The sequence below is a fragment of the Fistularia commersonii genome, chromosome 15 (genome assembly GCF_037954325.1).
Source record: "Fistularia commersonii isolate RoL2024-O1a breed Wild chromosome 15, RoL_Fcom_v1.0, whole genome shotgun sequence".
Taxonomy (NCBI): domain Eukaryota; kingdom Metazoa; phylum Chordata; class Actinopteri; order Syngnathiformes; family Fistulariidae; genus Fistularia; species Fistularia commersonii.
The window spans coordinates 16,207,320-16,221,753 of record NC_141298.1 but is presented as its reverse complement, the minus strand read 5'-3'; the positions used below and the strand labels follow the sequence as shown (position 1 = coordinate 16,221,753).

The following is a 14,434-nucleotide window of genomic DNA, read 5'->3' as shown; positions in this document are numbered from 1 at the left end:
AGGCTCGCTCTGTTTTCGGGGGTCACGTGGACTCAGTGCAGGAGGTCGATGTTGAACAACGGCTATTTAACGCCCAGCTCTGCCTTCAATAGACTCTCATCCACTCATTCATTCATCGACTCTAATGGGGAGTTTCCATGGTACAAAATAGCAACTTTGTGGGATCGGAAGGTGAAAAGGTAAACAAATGACCTTGTTGGATCACATGACCTGAGGCTCATGTGGACGTTACCGAGGGCTGGTTCTGGCGGCGGGTCTTTCCTGGTTGTTTGGAGCGTGCATCCACTCAAATCCGTCTCGCTATTGATCCCAAGTGTGACTGTTGTTTGCAGCTAGTTGCAAATTTTGCACATGTTTATTCTGTTTATGTATTGTCACATGGTTTACCTACCTATATATGTATATAAACTGCTCAAGAAAGGGAATATTAAAAGAAAACATCCTAGATATGAATGAATGACATATTCTTCTACAACACTTTCTTTACATGTTGAACGTGCTGATGACAAAATCACACAATAATTATCGATAAAAATCGTGAAACGATGAAGATCTTGATTTGGAGTCACACTCCAAATGAAAGTGGAAAAACACACCAATGTTGATGTCATGTCCTTAAAACAAGTCAAAAAGGAATCAGTGTTGCTTCCTAAGTGGACACTTTGATTTACAATGGATTTACATTGTGTTGCTTAAGGGTTCCCTTTAGTTTTTTTGAGCAGTATATATTTTTAGCGCTGTTTATTGCTTATTCTTAGTTCTTCTATTTTTTGAGTAGAAGCTCCTGCTGTGTGTGGTTGAAATTTCCCCACCGGGATAAAGAAACATTGTATTCTTTGAAAACATGTTTGGTATTTTGAATGAGATCAGATGCCCGTTTGGCCTTGCATCCATTCATGGTGTCTGAAAGAAAGGCTAATGTTGATCCAAATAATACGTCCTTCAACCTGTGAAGCCCTTTATCGCGAGTCGGGCGATATCAAAATAAAATTCTCAAACAACTTAGCGAAAGAAGCTGTTTTTGTAATCTTTTCCTTTGAGGCCCACGCCAGGAGCTCCAGATGAGACATTAATCTGACCTTTTAAATAATCTTTGATAAGAGCGTTCATTGTTCTGCTCGGTCTTTACCGACGCCGGTTCCCGCTCTTTCGCGGCAGTCAAACCCAAGGAAAATGCCGCTTGTGGCTGAGTTTCCACCGCGCGTCGCATTTTGCAGACAGAAAGTGGAACGTAGAGACGCGAATTGTCCCCGCGGTTGTTTGAGAAACTTCTCACGAAGGTCTCGATGCCTCACGTCTCGCCTCATCGAGGCAGCGCGTGGAAAACCGGAGGGCGTGAGGAGCCGAGGAAAGACGTCAAACCCAACATTTATTAAACATCCCACAGGTTATCAATATTTAGCAGTGGCATTATATCCATTTTTTCCCCGAGACGAGGAGACGAGGTTGAAAAGAAAACCAACTGCGCCTCTGAGGGTCCATCTAAAAGCGCCTCTTGGCTTGTTCTGCCTCGGTGAAAACACCAATACAGCCGCGATACCTCGAGGGGCTTTGCTTAATAGCGTGACTATAATGACTTCTTCCACATTACTGCCTGCCGGTGTCACCTTATTCTCAATTAATCGCTGTGTATTCCGCCGGGCCGGTGTAATTGTACATTTACTAATGTCAGCTTGTTTTTTTTCCCGGTGTGTGCAGGGGTATCGGCGGCGGCTGTGAATTAAAAAGGCGGGTTCGTATCTGCGTGTCCAAAACTGCGCGCTGCCAGAAAGGGCAACCGGGGAAGCTAATTTCCTAATATGAACGTAACTTCTCTGCGGATGATATCGTCAGGCTTTTGGGGGTTTCCTTAATTAAAAGCAACTCGAATCAGTTTTGTCAGACGGGGCTAGAAATGGTGTGATCGATCGCATTGTTCGATTTACCTGCGACCGCGTCGCCAAAGTAACGGCACAAGAATCCGTGTGACCGGTCGAGACGGACGGCTCATTTCGGGAGGCCCCCAGATCTTTTTTGCGTCTCGGCTAGCATTTAACCGAGGAGCCGAATTAAAACTGACGCGTGGAAACATTTCTGTGCAGGGCAGCTCTTTTGTTTCCACGTGTCCTGACATTCTGTTACGCCTGCTGACATCAGACGCTATAAATGCACGACACTTTGTCAAGGAAAAACACGTTCGGGCTTAAGAGCAGGAAGCAAATACAATGACAGCGTTGTTTCGTTGATACACAAAAGGTTTGAGCATGTTGCTATTCATACATCGGGGGGTATAAATCAACAACCGGTTGGCCACGAAAGACAATAATAAAATAAAACGGTCCAAATGCAGGGACACTTCAGGAGGGGAAGTGGGATTATGTCAATGTGCCTGAAGTCACAAGTGCATCGGTCTCTGACTCCCACCCCCCACCTAAATACCTCAAGTAAGAAAATTGAACAAAGCCTATCTTGTCTAAGCCCGTGCCCTCAATTCCCGTCTGTCCACAGCTTTATTAACTTTTTTTTTTTTTTTTTTTGATCGACAGGTCAAAAGGATACGGGGCTGTGGTTGTTGTTGACTGCCGGTCGCAACATCTGTCGCTGGACGCTTGAGCCGCGGTTACTCACAGCGGAGGCGCCGTCCGGACGAGGTGAAGGGCAGAAAGTGCCTCGTAGCGTTTAGCAATATCACGGCTCGCATAACCGCCGCTTAACTGGTGCGTCGTACGGCACAAATAATGCCCAGGAAGGAAATAAATCCAAAATTCAGCACATGATGACATCAACTGCGGTACAATCTGCGCCTGGTATGAACGCAAGGATGTTTTGTCTATTTATTTGTGTTATTTAGAAGTCGCTATGTGATGAAGATCATGAAATTAACCACATTCAGTGCAAAAACTCAAGGGAATCAAATGGAGATTTGAGGAAAAACTGGAAAGGCATCGTTATTCCCCGAACAGAGGAGCGGCAGAAAATGATGCCGGTGAATGTAATTTATGTCGCACCTGAGTGCCTTACTGCCACTCATAGCACTTTAGCACAGCGAGCTCGATGGCGGAGGCTGCAGTGCACGGGCCACCGGCTTCAAATACCGGTTTCACACAAACGTAGACAATCCAGCACAAATGATAGTCTTTTTCATGAAAAACGACTGTATCCGTCTTCGCCTAACTGCCGCACTCAACTCCGTCGCGCCGTTTCACAAATCAGCTCGCCCTTAAAGAAAACGAGCCAAAAACAAAAATCGCCGGAGAGATTTTCGAGAGGAAACAAGAAAAAGGTCTGCAAAAGGAAACCTGGATTTAAAAGAAAACATCAAGATTCCGACAAAGTTATAGATTCATCGCAACAGGTGACGCACAAGCTCCGCATCCGCTATGCTTCATTTCTTTCCGCAAAAGAAGCGGCTACTTTTTTTCCCCACGATTTGAACACTGCAGTTTAAACAGCAATCCGGCTAACAAGCCGCCAAAACATTTAGCCTCGTCACATCGGACCAATGAGGTGACCGTGAAATTCTGAGCCCGTTCCATTCTGACACAGAAGAAGACAACTTTAACTGTTTTAATGCGCAGGAGGAAGACCAAGATAGCGATCATCTAGCCGGTGCGGCTTATATTCAGGCGCGCTCAATAGTCAGGAAATCACTCTAAATCTCTTTCCCTCCTGGGTGTTAAACTCAAAGCAGAATATCCTGATATTGTCACAGAAGCACTGAAAGCCCTTCTTCCTTTTTGAACCGCGTCTTTGTGAGGCGGGGATTTCTGCGGTGACAACCATCAAAACAAGAGTACAGAGTAGACGTGATATACCTCACACGATTCGAGCGCCACTGTCTCCCGTAACCCTCACATGGGAGCATCTGGCAGCGGGGAAACAAGCCCAGGGCTCCCACTGATGCTACATTATGGGGAATTGATATTATTGTTCAACAGCATTGTAATTGTCCAATATAAAGTGTATTCAGGTTAAATACTGAAAAACGAAAGTTGTCCACTGCTACTTTAAGTGCAGCGCTGCACATGGAACTACTCCCATTGCAACTGTTCTCACCTGCACGTTGTGAGTTGCACTCAATGTTTAACGTGCACTGCCAACCCTGTTTATATTTACAATAATGTTTACAATAATGATTTATCGTCAATACAAATCCAAATGCACCGTGGACAGCAAAGTGAGAAATTCACTGTACGGGGAAATACGTTTCCGAAGTGCACACACGACAGTGAACACTTTGAATCTACAATTTCAGGGTCGCCCAATGACAGGTGGGATTGGGCGACCCTGACATTCAAGATTCAAAGTGTTTATTGAGAGTCGGCCTTCACCCCGGGTCCATCGCAGGTCCACGTATAGATACATCTCTATATAATCTCATTTTTTTTCACTTATTCAATGCCTGTTACTTTTCTGTTTAGCACCCTCAACCAAAGCAAATGCCTTGTAGTTGCAAACTGATGCAACCATGCAACTCATTTTTGGGCCGTAGGACGAAGCCAACAAGGAGGCTCCACAGAGAAAGCCCCCCCCCCCCTTTGTGGGAATCCATCCCGGGACCTTCTCGCTATGAGGCGAACGCGCAAACCGCCCTTGAAATGAAAAATTTCCGGGCTTTTTTTCACCGATTTTCCACGTAGCTCCTGCGACGGGAAAAGTCATCGGCCGTTTTTCGACCCGGAGTCACATTCAGAGAATCCAGAGGGAGGGAAAGGGGGGGGGGGGGGGGGTCTGTCATCTGACGTGTGAAGAGGAAGAGTCGCCGGCGAAGCAGCCAGACGGCCCCCTGATAAACCTCCCGTGGACGTAAACAGTCATTAAGCAGTGAACTGTCAAAGCCTGGCTACGAGCAACCTTAAATTAGGACACGGGTGCGGGGCTGACGCTGCGCTCTCGTGTTGTGTGAGCGGCGCCGCCGCTATGACGCGGGGTAAACCCTGGAGAAATGACGAAAATATTAAAAAAAAAAAAAAAAAAAAAGACCATGACATGTATTTATTTGAAGTTCTCGGAAGAAACAACCCCCTCTGTAAGATAAGGGAGGAAAAACATCAGCCCAGAAGCAAAACAATGCAGGCAAACACGACGGACCGTCCGCCAGAGATTCCCCCTCTGAATTAGCGGGTATAAAAAGCGCCAGAGATGGGGAGAACAAACAAAAAAACAAAAAACAAAAAAAAAAACACATCAGCCTGGCAGCGTGCGATGCTGCCTTTAAAAGGAAGACGTGGAGAGACAAAAAGGAAGAGGAAGATGCAACGAGGAAGTGTGTGTGCCTTTAAGAGAGTCCCCGGGCCCGACGTTGGGAAAGTCACCCAGTGGTTTTCTCATGACCCCTAAGAGGAGGCCGTCTTCCTCCCGGGCCCGTGGATGGCGAGGGGATGTCACGGAAAAGACCGGGGAGCGACAACCGACACGTCGGCTCGCACGTTTCACCCGCGTCCCCCCCGCGCGGGTATCGGCCGAGGAACCCCGCCGGCGGCGGCGGCGAGGGGGGCCTCCGGAGCCGCTCAACCTATGGCCTAATTATTATTTTTACATTTTATCTTGCAAAAATAAACGAACCCAGCCTTTCAGGAACAGCCTGATTTCAAGTGAAATAAATAAATAAACGGGGAAAAATAAATCTGGCAGAGTTGATATGTATATCATCATAAATCCCTCGTGATTTGAAGAATTTTTTTTTTTTTTTTTTTTTTTTTTTAAGGGGGTTCTCGTCCTATTTAGCAACCGCATACTTAGTATTGATCATTTCCAGGTAATTCCTCGCTCGTGTTGAGTCGAGGAAGTTAATTCCCGGCTGAGCGGCACCCCTGACAGTTTTCCGGGGGAATGCCTTTGTGCACGGGAGCCGAGCGCGTTCTTGATCCGTGCTTCTCGGAATAAGACCCGATGTTCTGCGCGAACGCGCGCTGCATTCAAACGCGTCCAAGCGATGTGTCACACGTCACGCGCGGAACCAGCCTTTTCCCACGTTCGTCCCACGCCGGCGCCTAAAAGCGTGCGATTTGAGGTATTTAAAAAAAAAAAAAAAAAACGAAAATAAAACGACGGCTGCTCCGAATATGGGGCGACCTGCGCGGCCTCTCGCGACTGGTCTCGTCGCGGCTTTTTCAGGTCAGAGCCGTGTTAAAAAAGAAGTCAGCTAATACCGCCGTGCTCCACATTCTTTAATCGTGACATTAATCCCGCGAATGTGACTTTAATTAAGGTAATATAATTAGATTAAGGTGTTTACATGACCCCCCCCGGGCTTAATTACAATATTTTTAGAATAAATTACCGATCTGCCTGCGTGCACATGAGAAGGCAATGACTGGTTTTAAAATTACAAGGGAGGAAAAGCAAGTGTGAAGTACAGAAGCGCTAACATGACGTTCCGATAGCAAACACGTAGGATTACCCCCCGATGGGGGAGGAGGGAAAAAAAAAAAAAAAAAGGGTGCTGTTGTATTACTGTGTCATTACGTATGTAACCATAAATCCCCTCAATCTCCTCCTTCAAATCAAAATTGCACCGGTTGCCGGGGACAACACACGCACGAAGACTGGCGGCTTCGAACCGCCTTAATCCCGGCTCAAAGAGGAAAGGGGCTTTGCCGCACATCCATTTGGTATTATTCTAAGAAATAGGCAATTAGAGATAAGGCCGCGGTCGCACGTCGGGCGAACTGCATTCCGCGACCCTCCCCGTCGCGGCCGCCCGATATATTTTGGGCTAAGTGTCGCCACGGCAACAATTGGGAGTGGTACAGGAAACAACCCTTGTCTCGTTGTCATATATAGAATACAAAAGTATGCCAAGCAGCCGAGGCACATTACAATGGGGGTGGGAATCGGCGCCCTGCGATTGTGTTAAAATAATACCTATAAATAACTTCACAACCCACTCCTTCGGTCCACTAAATCACTCGCCGGCGAAAAATCAGCCGCTTTCCCCCCCCCCCCTCCTCTCCCGGCGGAGCCTTTGAAGCTGCTGAGGATTGACCTTGTTAAATAAGTGAAGTCCGTGGCGGGACCCACCTGGAAAACAAATGAAGATGTTCTTTTGCCAGATGGCGTGTCCGGAATGGTACAGCGCTCGCTCGGGAGATAAGGCGTGGATTACACGTCGGTGTCCCGCGGACGGGGATGTCTAGCTCCCAAGATTACCGCCGGTGTTCATGTAAATGCATTCTGTCTCGACGCGCACGCACGACGACAAATGGCTCATGCCAACGGTAGAAAGCAACCTTTTCCATTACACACCTTCCCTTTTTACACATCTCCGAACAGGGGTGGTCGTGCAGGGGTGTATAATGGCTGCACGATGCGCACGTAATGGTTGCAATTTTGTCCGATTTGCTTTTAGACTGGATCTGATGAGCACGGGCGTGGCCGGGAAAACCCGCGGCCGCGTTATCTGAGCCGGAAATGAGAAAACGGGCAGTTTTGCTGCAGACGGAACTGAAAAATCACAATTTTTTTAGAAACAACTTTCTTGATCTATTTGGACTGGAACTCTCAGTCGGTCAGTCAGTGTTTTCGCACTTTTTCCGTCCCGAGAACACGACGTCGGAGCACCCAACATTCAAACACAGGGACACGGAATCGTAAAAACTGATGCCGTCGGCGCTTTGAAAAAGGAAATAAACGTCCTCCGCTTACATCGCGCTTTGCGGTGAATCGTATTCACCGATTCGCCCGACGTCCACGCACTGAAGGGGCTAGCCTGTGGATATTTCGGCATGCAGAATGAAGAAACTGGGGTTTCTAGGTGATGGGACGCAGAATGTGCTCCCCACGCTACGTTTAGCGCCGAGCTTACACCCGAGGACTTTCACGGTTTGAACACTCAAAGTCGGAAGGAGGTTTTCGGAGTCTTACTGGACTCGCCGACCATCTCGATCATTCAGTATGAAGCGGTTTCATATCAGTCTTTTCCGCGTCTTGGGTTTACCACGGGGAACCTGTAGCATTAGCTCTATGTAGGTGTAGGGCTTTTTTTTTTTTTTTTGCTCTGAACACGCAGGAAATATGAAGTGCAGTCAACAAACCCTCAAGAGACACCATGGAAAAATATTGAACTGGGACGATAAGAAAGGGGGTGAGAGAAAGTCACCCGAAAGCTAAGACGAGGAAATACGACGACGCGTACGTAGCGCTTGGCTTCACTGAGGCTACGGCGGGAGACGAGGGAAGACTGTGTTTACCGGGTCTAAAAATGTTTGTGGCGGACGGCATGAAGCCAAATAAATGAAGGCCCCGCTTAAAGACATTTCACCCCTGTGACGCTGATAAGCCGCTTGAGCTTTTTCAGCGAAAACGTGACGAATATTGGCAACAAACGTCCCGCTTTGTGAAAGCGACTGCAGTAAACCAGCGAGCACTGTAATATTCATAGATGTTAATAAAGTTATTCTGTTTGCAAGTTGATTTCTTTTTTTCAATGTTAATGAGGATACAATGATGTATAGAGGTGCATATAGATCAATTTTAGAGACAAATTATACTATGGTTTCTTCTAATATGTAAGAAAAGCACTGGCTTAAAGCAACTAGATACGATATTATCGCGAATCTTTCAGCTTTTACGGTGATATAACACGATCAACAACCAATAGATGAGCTCCGACAAAACCCGAACAAGCCGCGTCACGATGGAAGACGCTGGAGAAGGTACGTTTGACCGATTTACGCTGGGTTTACGACAAAAGACGTAAAACTGAAAGTCGCAGCACGCTCCATCATCTTGATGGTTGAGTATCCAACGGTTATATGAGATGTTTTCAGTCTTTTCCCAGTCTCGGACTTGCGACAATAACAAACGTTTGATATTATCGAGAGTCTTTCGGTGTTGGCTGCTGAGACGGTGTTTCTTTGGGTTGCGGATTGAACGTGAACGGCGAAGGACGTCCCGAATCGGCGTGGAGCGTCCAGAAAGAGGAGCAAATGGTGGAGCCGTGGGCGGAACAGCTCCGCTTGGACCACGTCAACTTTCCGACGTATCACGACCGAGCGGGGAAAGAAAAACAATGGACTGAAATAGCAGAGCCTCTGCAAATACCCGCTGAAAACATGACATGGTGGGGAAAAAATAGCAAAGAATCTAGTTTTGTTTTGTAAATAGTGACCCTGTGAGAGACTCGCAGTCTTTTTGTATAACAGCAGTCTGGACGGCACAACAGGAGGTGAATCTGAGCTCCCACAACCGCACTTCATCCCCCATTCACACGTTGCCCATTTGTATCTTGCTTATTTCTTTTCGTTTTTATAATTTCTATTGCCACTCTGTTTATGTTCCTATCCCTGTTTGGTTGTTCATGTTTTTTTCCCCCCATTGATGTTGTTGTTCTCTCTGTTGTCTATTTGAGATGAGATGAGATGAGAACAACTTTATTTATCCCGAAGGAAATTGTTGTGCCAGAGTTTCAAGTAAAAACATATAAATTGTCTTTATTATATATTATGATAAAATAATAAAATAAAGTATATTTAAAATATATTTAAAATACATATAAAATAAATAAAATGTTGTGCCAGAGTTTCAAGTAAAAACATATAAATTGTCTTTATTATATATTATGATAAAATAATAAAATAGATTTAAAATATATATAAAATAAATAAAATAAATATATTTTATTTATTATACATAAATAAAATATATTTATTCGTGGATGTCTTTTGCTATCTTCTATTTGTATTTCTATTCATATTTATTGACACTACAACGCTGAGACAAGAGAATTTCCCCTGTGGGAATCAATAAAGTTTATATTATTTAATCTAAAATCTCGAAAAACTTGTCTTTAGATGCAGCAGGAGTGAGTATTCTGATGTCGGGTGGGCTTAAACGCAGCTCTCTTCATTCAGGCGTCAAGTCAATTCACCTCCAGGATGCGTTTGCTGCGATCCGATTGGACGACGGATGAAAATCGACCCAGTTGCTAAATCGATATCGAGTCTGGCTCGTCACCCACGAAGACGGTCCCCATTTCGGGTGGATATATCGAGTCGACGTGAGCCGAAGCCAATTATCTGCGTCTCAGGCGGCGACGTAAACCTATCAGCCGGTTCCTGGCGTGAACTCCTGCTCGTGCGCAGAGATGTGCTATTCTGGTGGACGCGTCTCCAGAACAAATCCAGCAAAGGCCGTTCCTGAGACCGTCGGATCATCTGACTTCGTTATTAGCTCCTGATAGGCCTCGCCGTAAATCCTCCGTTTGCAGTGTTTACAGCGGCCGTCGCGGGACGTTCGGGCCGACGTGCGCGTTCGCGCGGGCGTTGTCCGACGTGCCTCGTCTTTCCGCCATTTTTTCCGACATATGCAATACCATGAAGGCGACAAGTAACGTTTGAATAATGGTGATCAATACACTGGGTGGGGAATTTATTAGGGGCACTTAGATCAAGTCAACCGTCCGGCGATAAATTCTCCCTTCATGAGGATTATAATGTTTGCTTTTTATGGCATCTGTTAAGAGGGAGGTGTTTGATTTACGGCGCTGGCGGTGCCGTCGAATCGAGCCGGGTGATACGGCGAGGTACCGCGGGTGTTTCTCATCCCGAGAAGAAGCGTTCGCTCGTACGATGACAGCTCGTCAAAATAAAACCGATCCGATACATCTTGGAAGGAGGAAAAGTCCTCCGGATCGGGGTCTGGACAATTTGTTCGGCTCGGCGTTTAAAACGTTTAACCGGTCGACATTTTCCACCTGCCCGCATTAGAGGGCCAAACATGTTGCATTAACCAATTAAATAAACATTTAGCAAAAAAAATGGAGACAGAGAGCGGGAATATAACACACCCGCACAGATAAGAAGGATTTATTCTGTATCAGCTGTGCTTATCCTGCACTCGTCCCTGCCGTCACTGGAGTCGCAAGTGACACATCATCACTTTCTTAAGGTTTTTTGACAAAATTGTTTTTTTTTTTTTTTTTTCCTAAATAAACTCCTTATGGCTCAGTTTTTTGTGATTCCTGAAAAACTTGAAAAAATGACATGGGTGATTATTTTAAGATGGCAAAAATATATGATGATTTTTACTTTTTTTCCAGATTTTTTTTTGGATTATACTTTGTATTTTTACACTTTAGAGTTTTTTTTTTTTTTTTTTTTTATAAAACGTGTATGTTTAGCTTGTCCTTGTCTGTTTTGCTACTGCTGCAAAACAATTTCCCGAGCATGTGATCGTTAAGATACATCTCATCTCATCATGTGGAGGAAGCCAACCATTCACCCTGACGTTCACAGGTCAGGTAAGCTCAGGGTCTCCAATGAACCTCCTGCATGGGAGGAACCCGGAGAACCCTGAGGAACCCCTGCTCAGACATGGGGAGAACATGGAGACTCCCCACAGAGAAGCCCTCCTGCGGGAATCCAACCGAGGACCTTCTCGCTGCCAAATAACAGTCATTTAAGCCGATTGTCACCATCACCGATATTCACCATCACCATATAAGGACTTGAAATCCTCCAGCTTCTTGATCTCCGCTCCCTGTAGCCTCACCGTTCTACCCGGGTTCCTCTCATTCACACAGAAATCCTCTGTCTTGCCGCGACTATCCTTCATTCCCCTCCTTTCCAGCGCATACCGTCACCTCTCAAGATTTTCCTCAACCTGTTCCCTGCTCTCCCTACAGATCACAATGCCATCTGCGAACATCATGGTCCATGGAGATTCCTGTCTAACCTCATCTGTCAGCCTGTCCATCACCACCGCAAACAAGAAGAGGTTCAGAGCTGATCCCTGATGGAGTCCCACCTCCACCTTGAACTTCTCTGTTACCCCTACAGCACACTGCACCACTGTCGCACAGCGAGCATACATGTCCTGCACCAGTCTAACATACTTCTCTGCCACTCCAAACTTCCTCATACAATACCAGAGTTCCTCGAAAGGAGAAAAACAAAAGATATTCAATCGACTGACCGCACATCAAGATACATCACCTAACGGTCAAAGTGTTGTTGAGCAAGACACTGAACCCCCTAACTGCTCCCCTGGCCCTGATGGACGGCAGTCTACTGCTCACGGTTCATCCATGACGGGTTAATTGCAGAGAACGAATTGCCCCACGAGGGATTAATAAAGGATAAATTATAATTATAAGTCACTCCTCTGATTGAATTTCCCTCCGCGCTCTCCTTTCAAACACCCGCCCGCTGCTTCGTCCGTCACCTCCTCGCCGCCCCGCGACCTCAGATGTCGCTCCGACTTCAGAAGTCTTATCTTGTTTACCGGAGGACGTCTGCTCACTTCCTGCTCTAATGCACCGCCGCTGGGACTCGGGGAGGCTTCCTGTTGCCCCGGGCGGCTATTCATGAGCGTTTCCTCCCTGCCCCGTGACCGCGGCAACTGGACACACCTGCGCGGGGGGGGGGGGGGGACGACCCGTGGCGGGTCAAGGTCGGCTAGTATCTCGCGTGGAGCGGTGCCTCGTCGGCGCCGTGGCGGTAAAACGGCGGCGTTCTCCAGGTGAGGGCCGTCCACACAGCAAAGCCTGTGTCAGCTCCTGTGATTGTTTTGGCAACAACAGCGGCGCAGGGAAAAAAAAAAAAAAAATGGAGAAAGAAACGCATGCTCGCTTCGGTAGGAAAACTCAAGAGATTAAAAGTGTAACTGCTGCTTGCTTTGTTTCTCACGGGGAGGAGGACGGGGGGATTTAGAAGCTCCATACCTCACCTGGAGCACCTAAACATCTCCTCATATTCAACCCAGAGGTTTCAAATGAGCGTGAGGAAAGAAATTACATGTTGGGAGTTTAAAAAGCAAAAGGGATGAAAAGGACAAGAATCACAAATGCGGCGTGGCTTTTAAAAGGACCGTGCGATTTTATGTGTCTGGTCTTCGAACGGAGAGAAAACGAGAAGAAACGAAACCCGGAAATAAAAAAAAAAAGCATAAACTTTTTTCCCCGTTGAGACTGAAAGTGTCCTTTCAGTGCGTGTCCTCCTAAAGTTCATCATCTGGAGCACATTTCTAAACACACTTGAGAAGTGTGTTAAGAAAACAGCTGCCCCAATTTCTACAGCTCTGTGTGTGTGGTTGTGTGTGTGTGTGTGGTGCTACTGTAACATCTATCAGGGTAAGTAGGAGTTTAATACATTGCTAGAGAGAGTGACGTCTGAGCCAATGTTGCAGCGGCTGTAAAGGGATTATTCTTCCCTGGAAGACATAATCATGTGTAACACACTTGTTTCCAATCCTGCATGAAACAAACAGGTGTTTCGGCTTTAAATCCGCGCCCTCGTCCTCAACGCACACTTATGAACGCGTTTTCTTGCATCTTTTACGCCGATATAAAATGCAGGCGTGAACTTTGACTTCTCAGAGATGCTGAGAGTTGCAGGGTGGAAACCCGGTTGCAAATACAGACCGGGGAGGTTATTTTAGATACGTGCATGATTTTTTTTTTAAATGTAGAATAAAGAAAAAGGTGGATTCTGCAGGAAAATGCATGCATGTGTGTGTGTGTGTGTGCAGGAGTGGATGCCTGACCTGAGAGCCCCCAGAGGAAGGTGAGGAACAGCAGAGGAAGTTTCCTGGGAGCAGAGGGCCGGCAAACATCCATGGTGCGTTCAATGTCCTCCGCGCAGACTTCAGGAAAACCTCTCCGGATCTCTGAACTTGTCGCCGGGTCTCCTCGCCGGGAGGGACGGACGCTTCAGGTGAGGAGGAGCCGCCCGACCCCGCAGCCCGGACCCCGGCTGACTTCACGGCGGGATGGCGGTAAGCAGGTGGGAAGCGGACCGGCGCCACCGAGGCTCTTGTGCGTTTTGCCGTTTTCGCTCCGCGGCATCGGCGAGTCGAATCTTGTCGAATCCACGACGAGCACAACTCGGCAACTTGTCACGCCGCGTCCTTTCCACGGAGAGAGAGAGAGAGAGAGAGAAAGAGAGAGAGAGAGAGAGGAGGGTCAATTTATCTTTGTGCAATTGACATGTTCCGGTTGTGACTTTCAAAATAAAACACAACACGTTCAAAAACAAGCCTTCGATTCAACTGTGCTTTTATCTTGAAAGTATAAATCACTCAACATCCGCTCGCTCTCCGTGTTTATTTTTGTAACTTGACGATCGCAGCTTTAAGCGCAGGTGCAAACGCTACTTTACGCGCTCCGTGTGGAAACAATTCACACATGACAACTTTGATGCAAATGACATAATTATGAATTAATCCGTTATCTATATTTATAAGTCATACTCCTTGAGAATGATTTAGCGATTGTCCGAAAAAATGTCAGTTTGAAAAGCATTACATCAAAATAAATTGTATTCAATATCAAATTATATTCTCCGAACAGTACATGGAAACATGGAAATTAACTGGGTTGAATAAAACACGCACTTATCAGTGAAATAAAGTGGTTGTGTGAAGAAGAGAATGAAAGAAAAGGGAGTTTGGTGATGTCTGGGCAAGATCGCAATGCTGGACGCAAGATATCTCTGAAAAAGAAAAAAGAAAATCC

The 14,434-nt window shown here is 46.4% G+C and overlaps 1 protein-coding gene across 1 annotated transcript in view; it reads right to left on the bottom strand.

Annotated features, from left to right (window-relative positions):
• Positions 1-13,854, bottom strand: part of esama (endothelial cell adhesion molecule a) — a 64,923-nt gene extending 51,069 nt beyond the window's left edge. The window contains exon 1 of the mRNA XM_086160192.1: positions 13,465-13,854. Coding sequence (XP_086016318.1) covers positions 13,465-13,537 — 73 coding nt within the window. The 5' untranslated portion in view covers positions 13,538-13,854. The remainder of the gene's footprint in view (positions 1-13,464) is intronic.
• Positions 13,855-14,434: the final 580 nt, after the last annotated feature.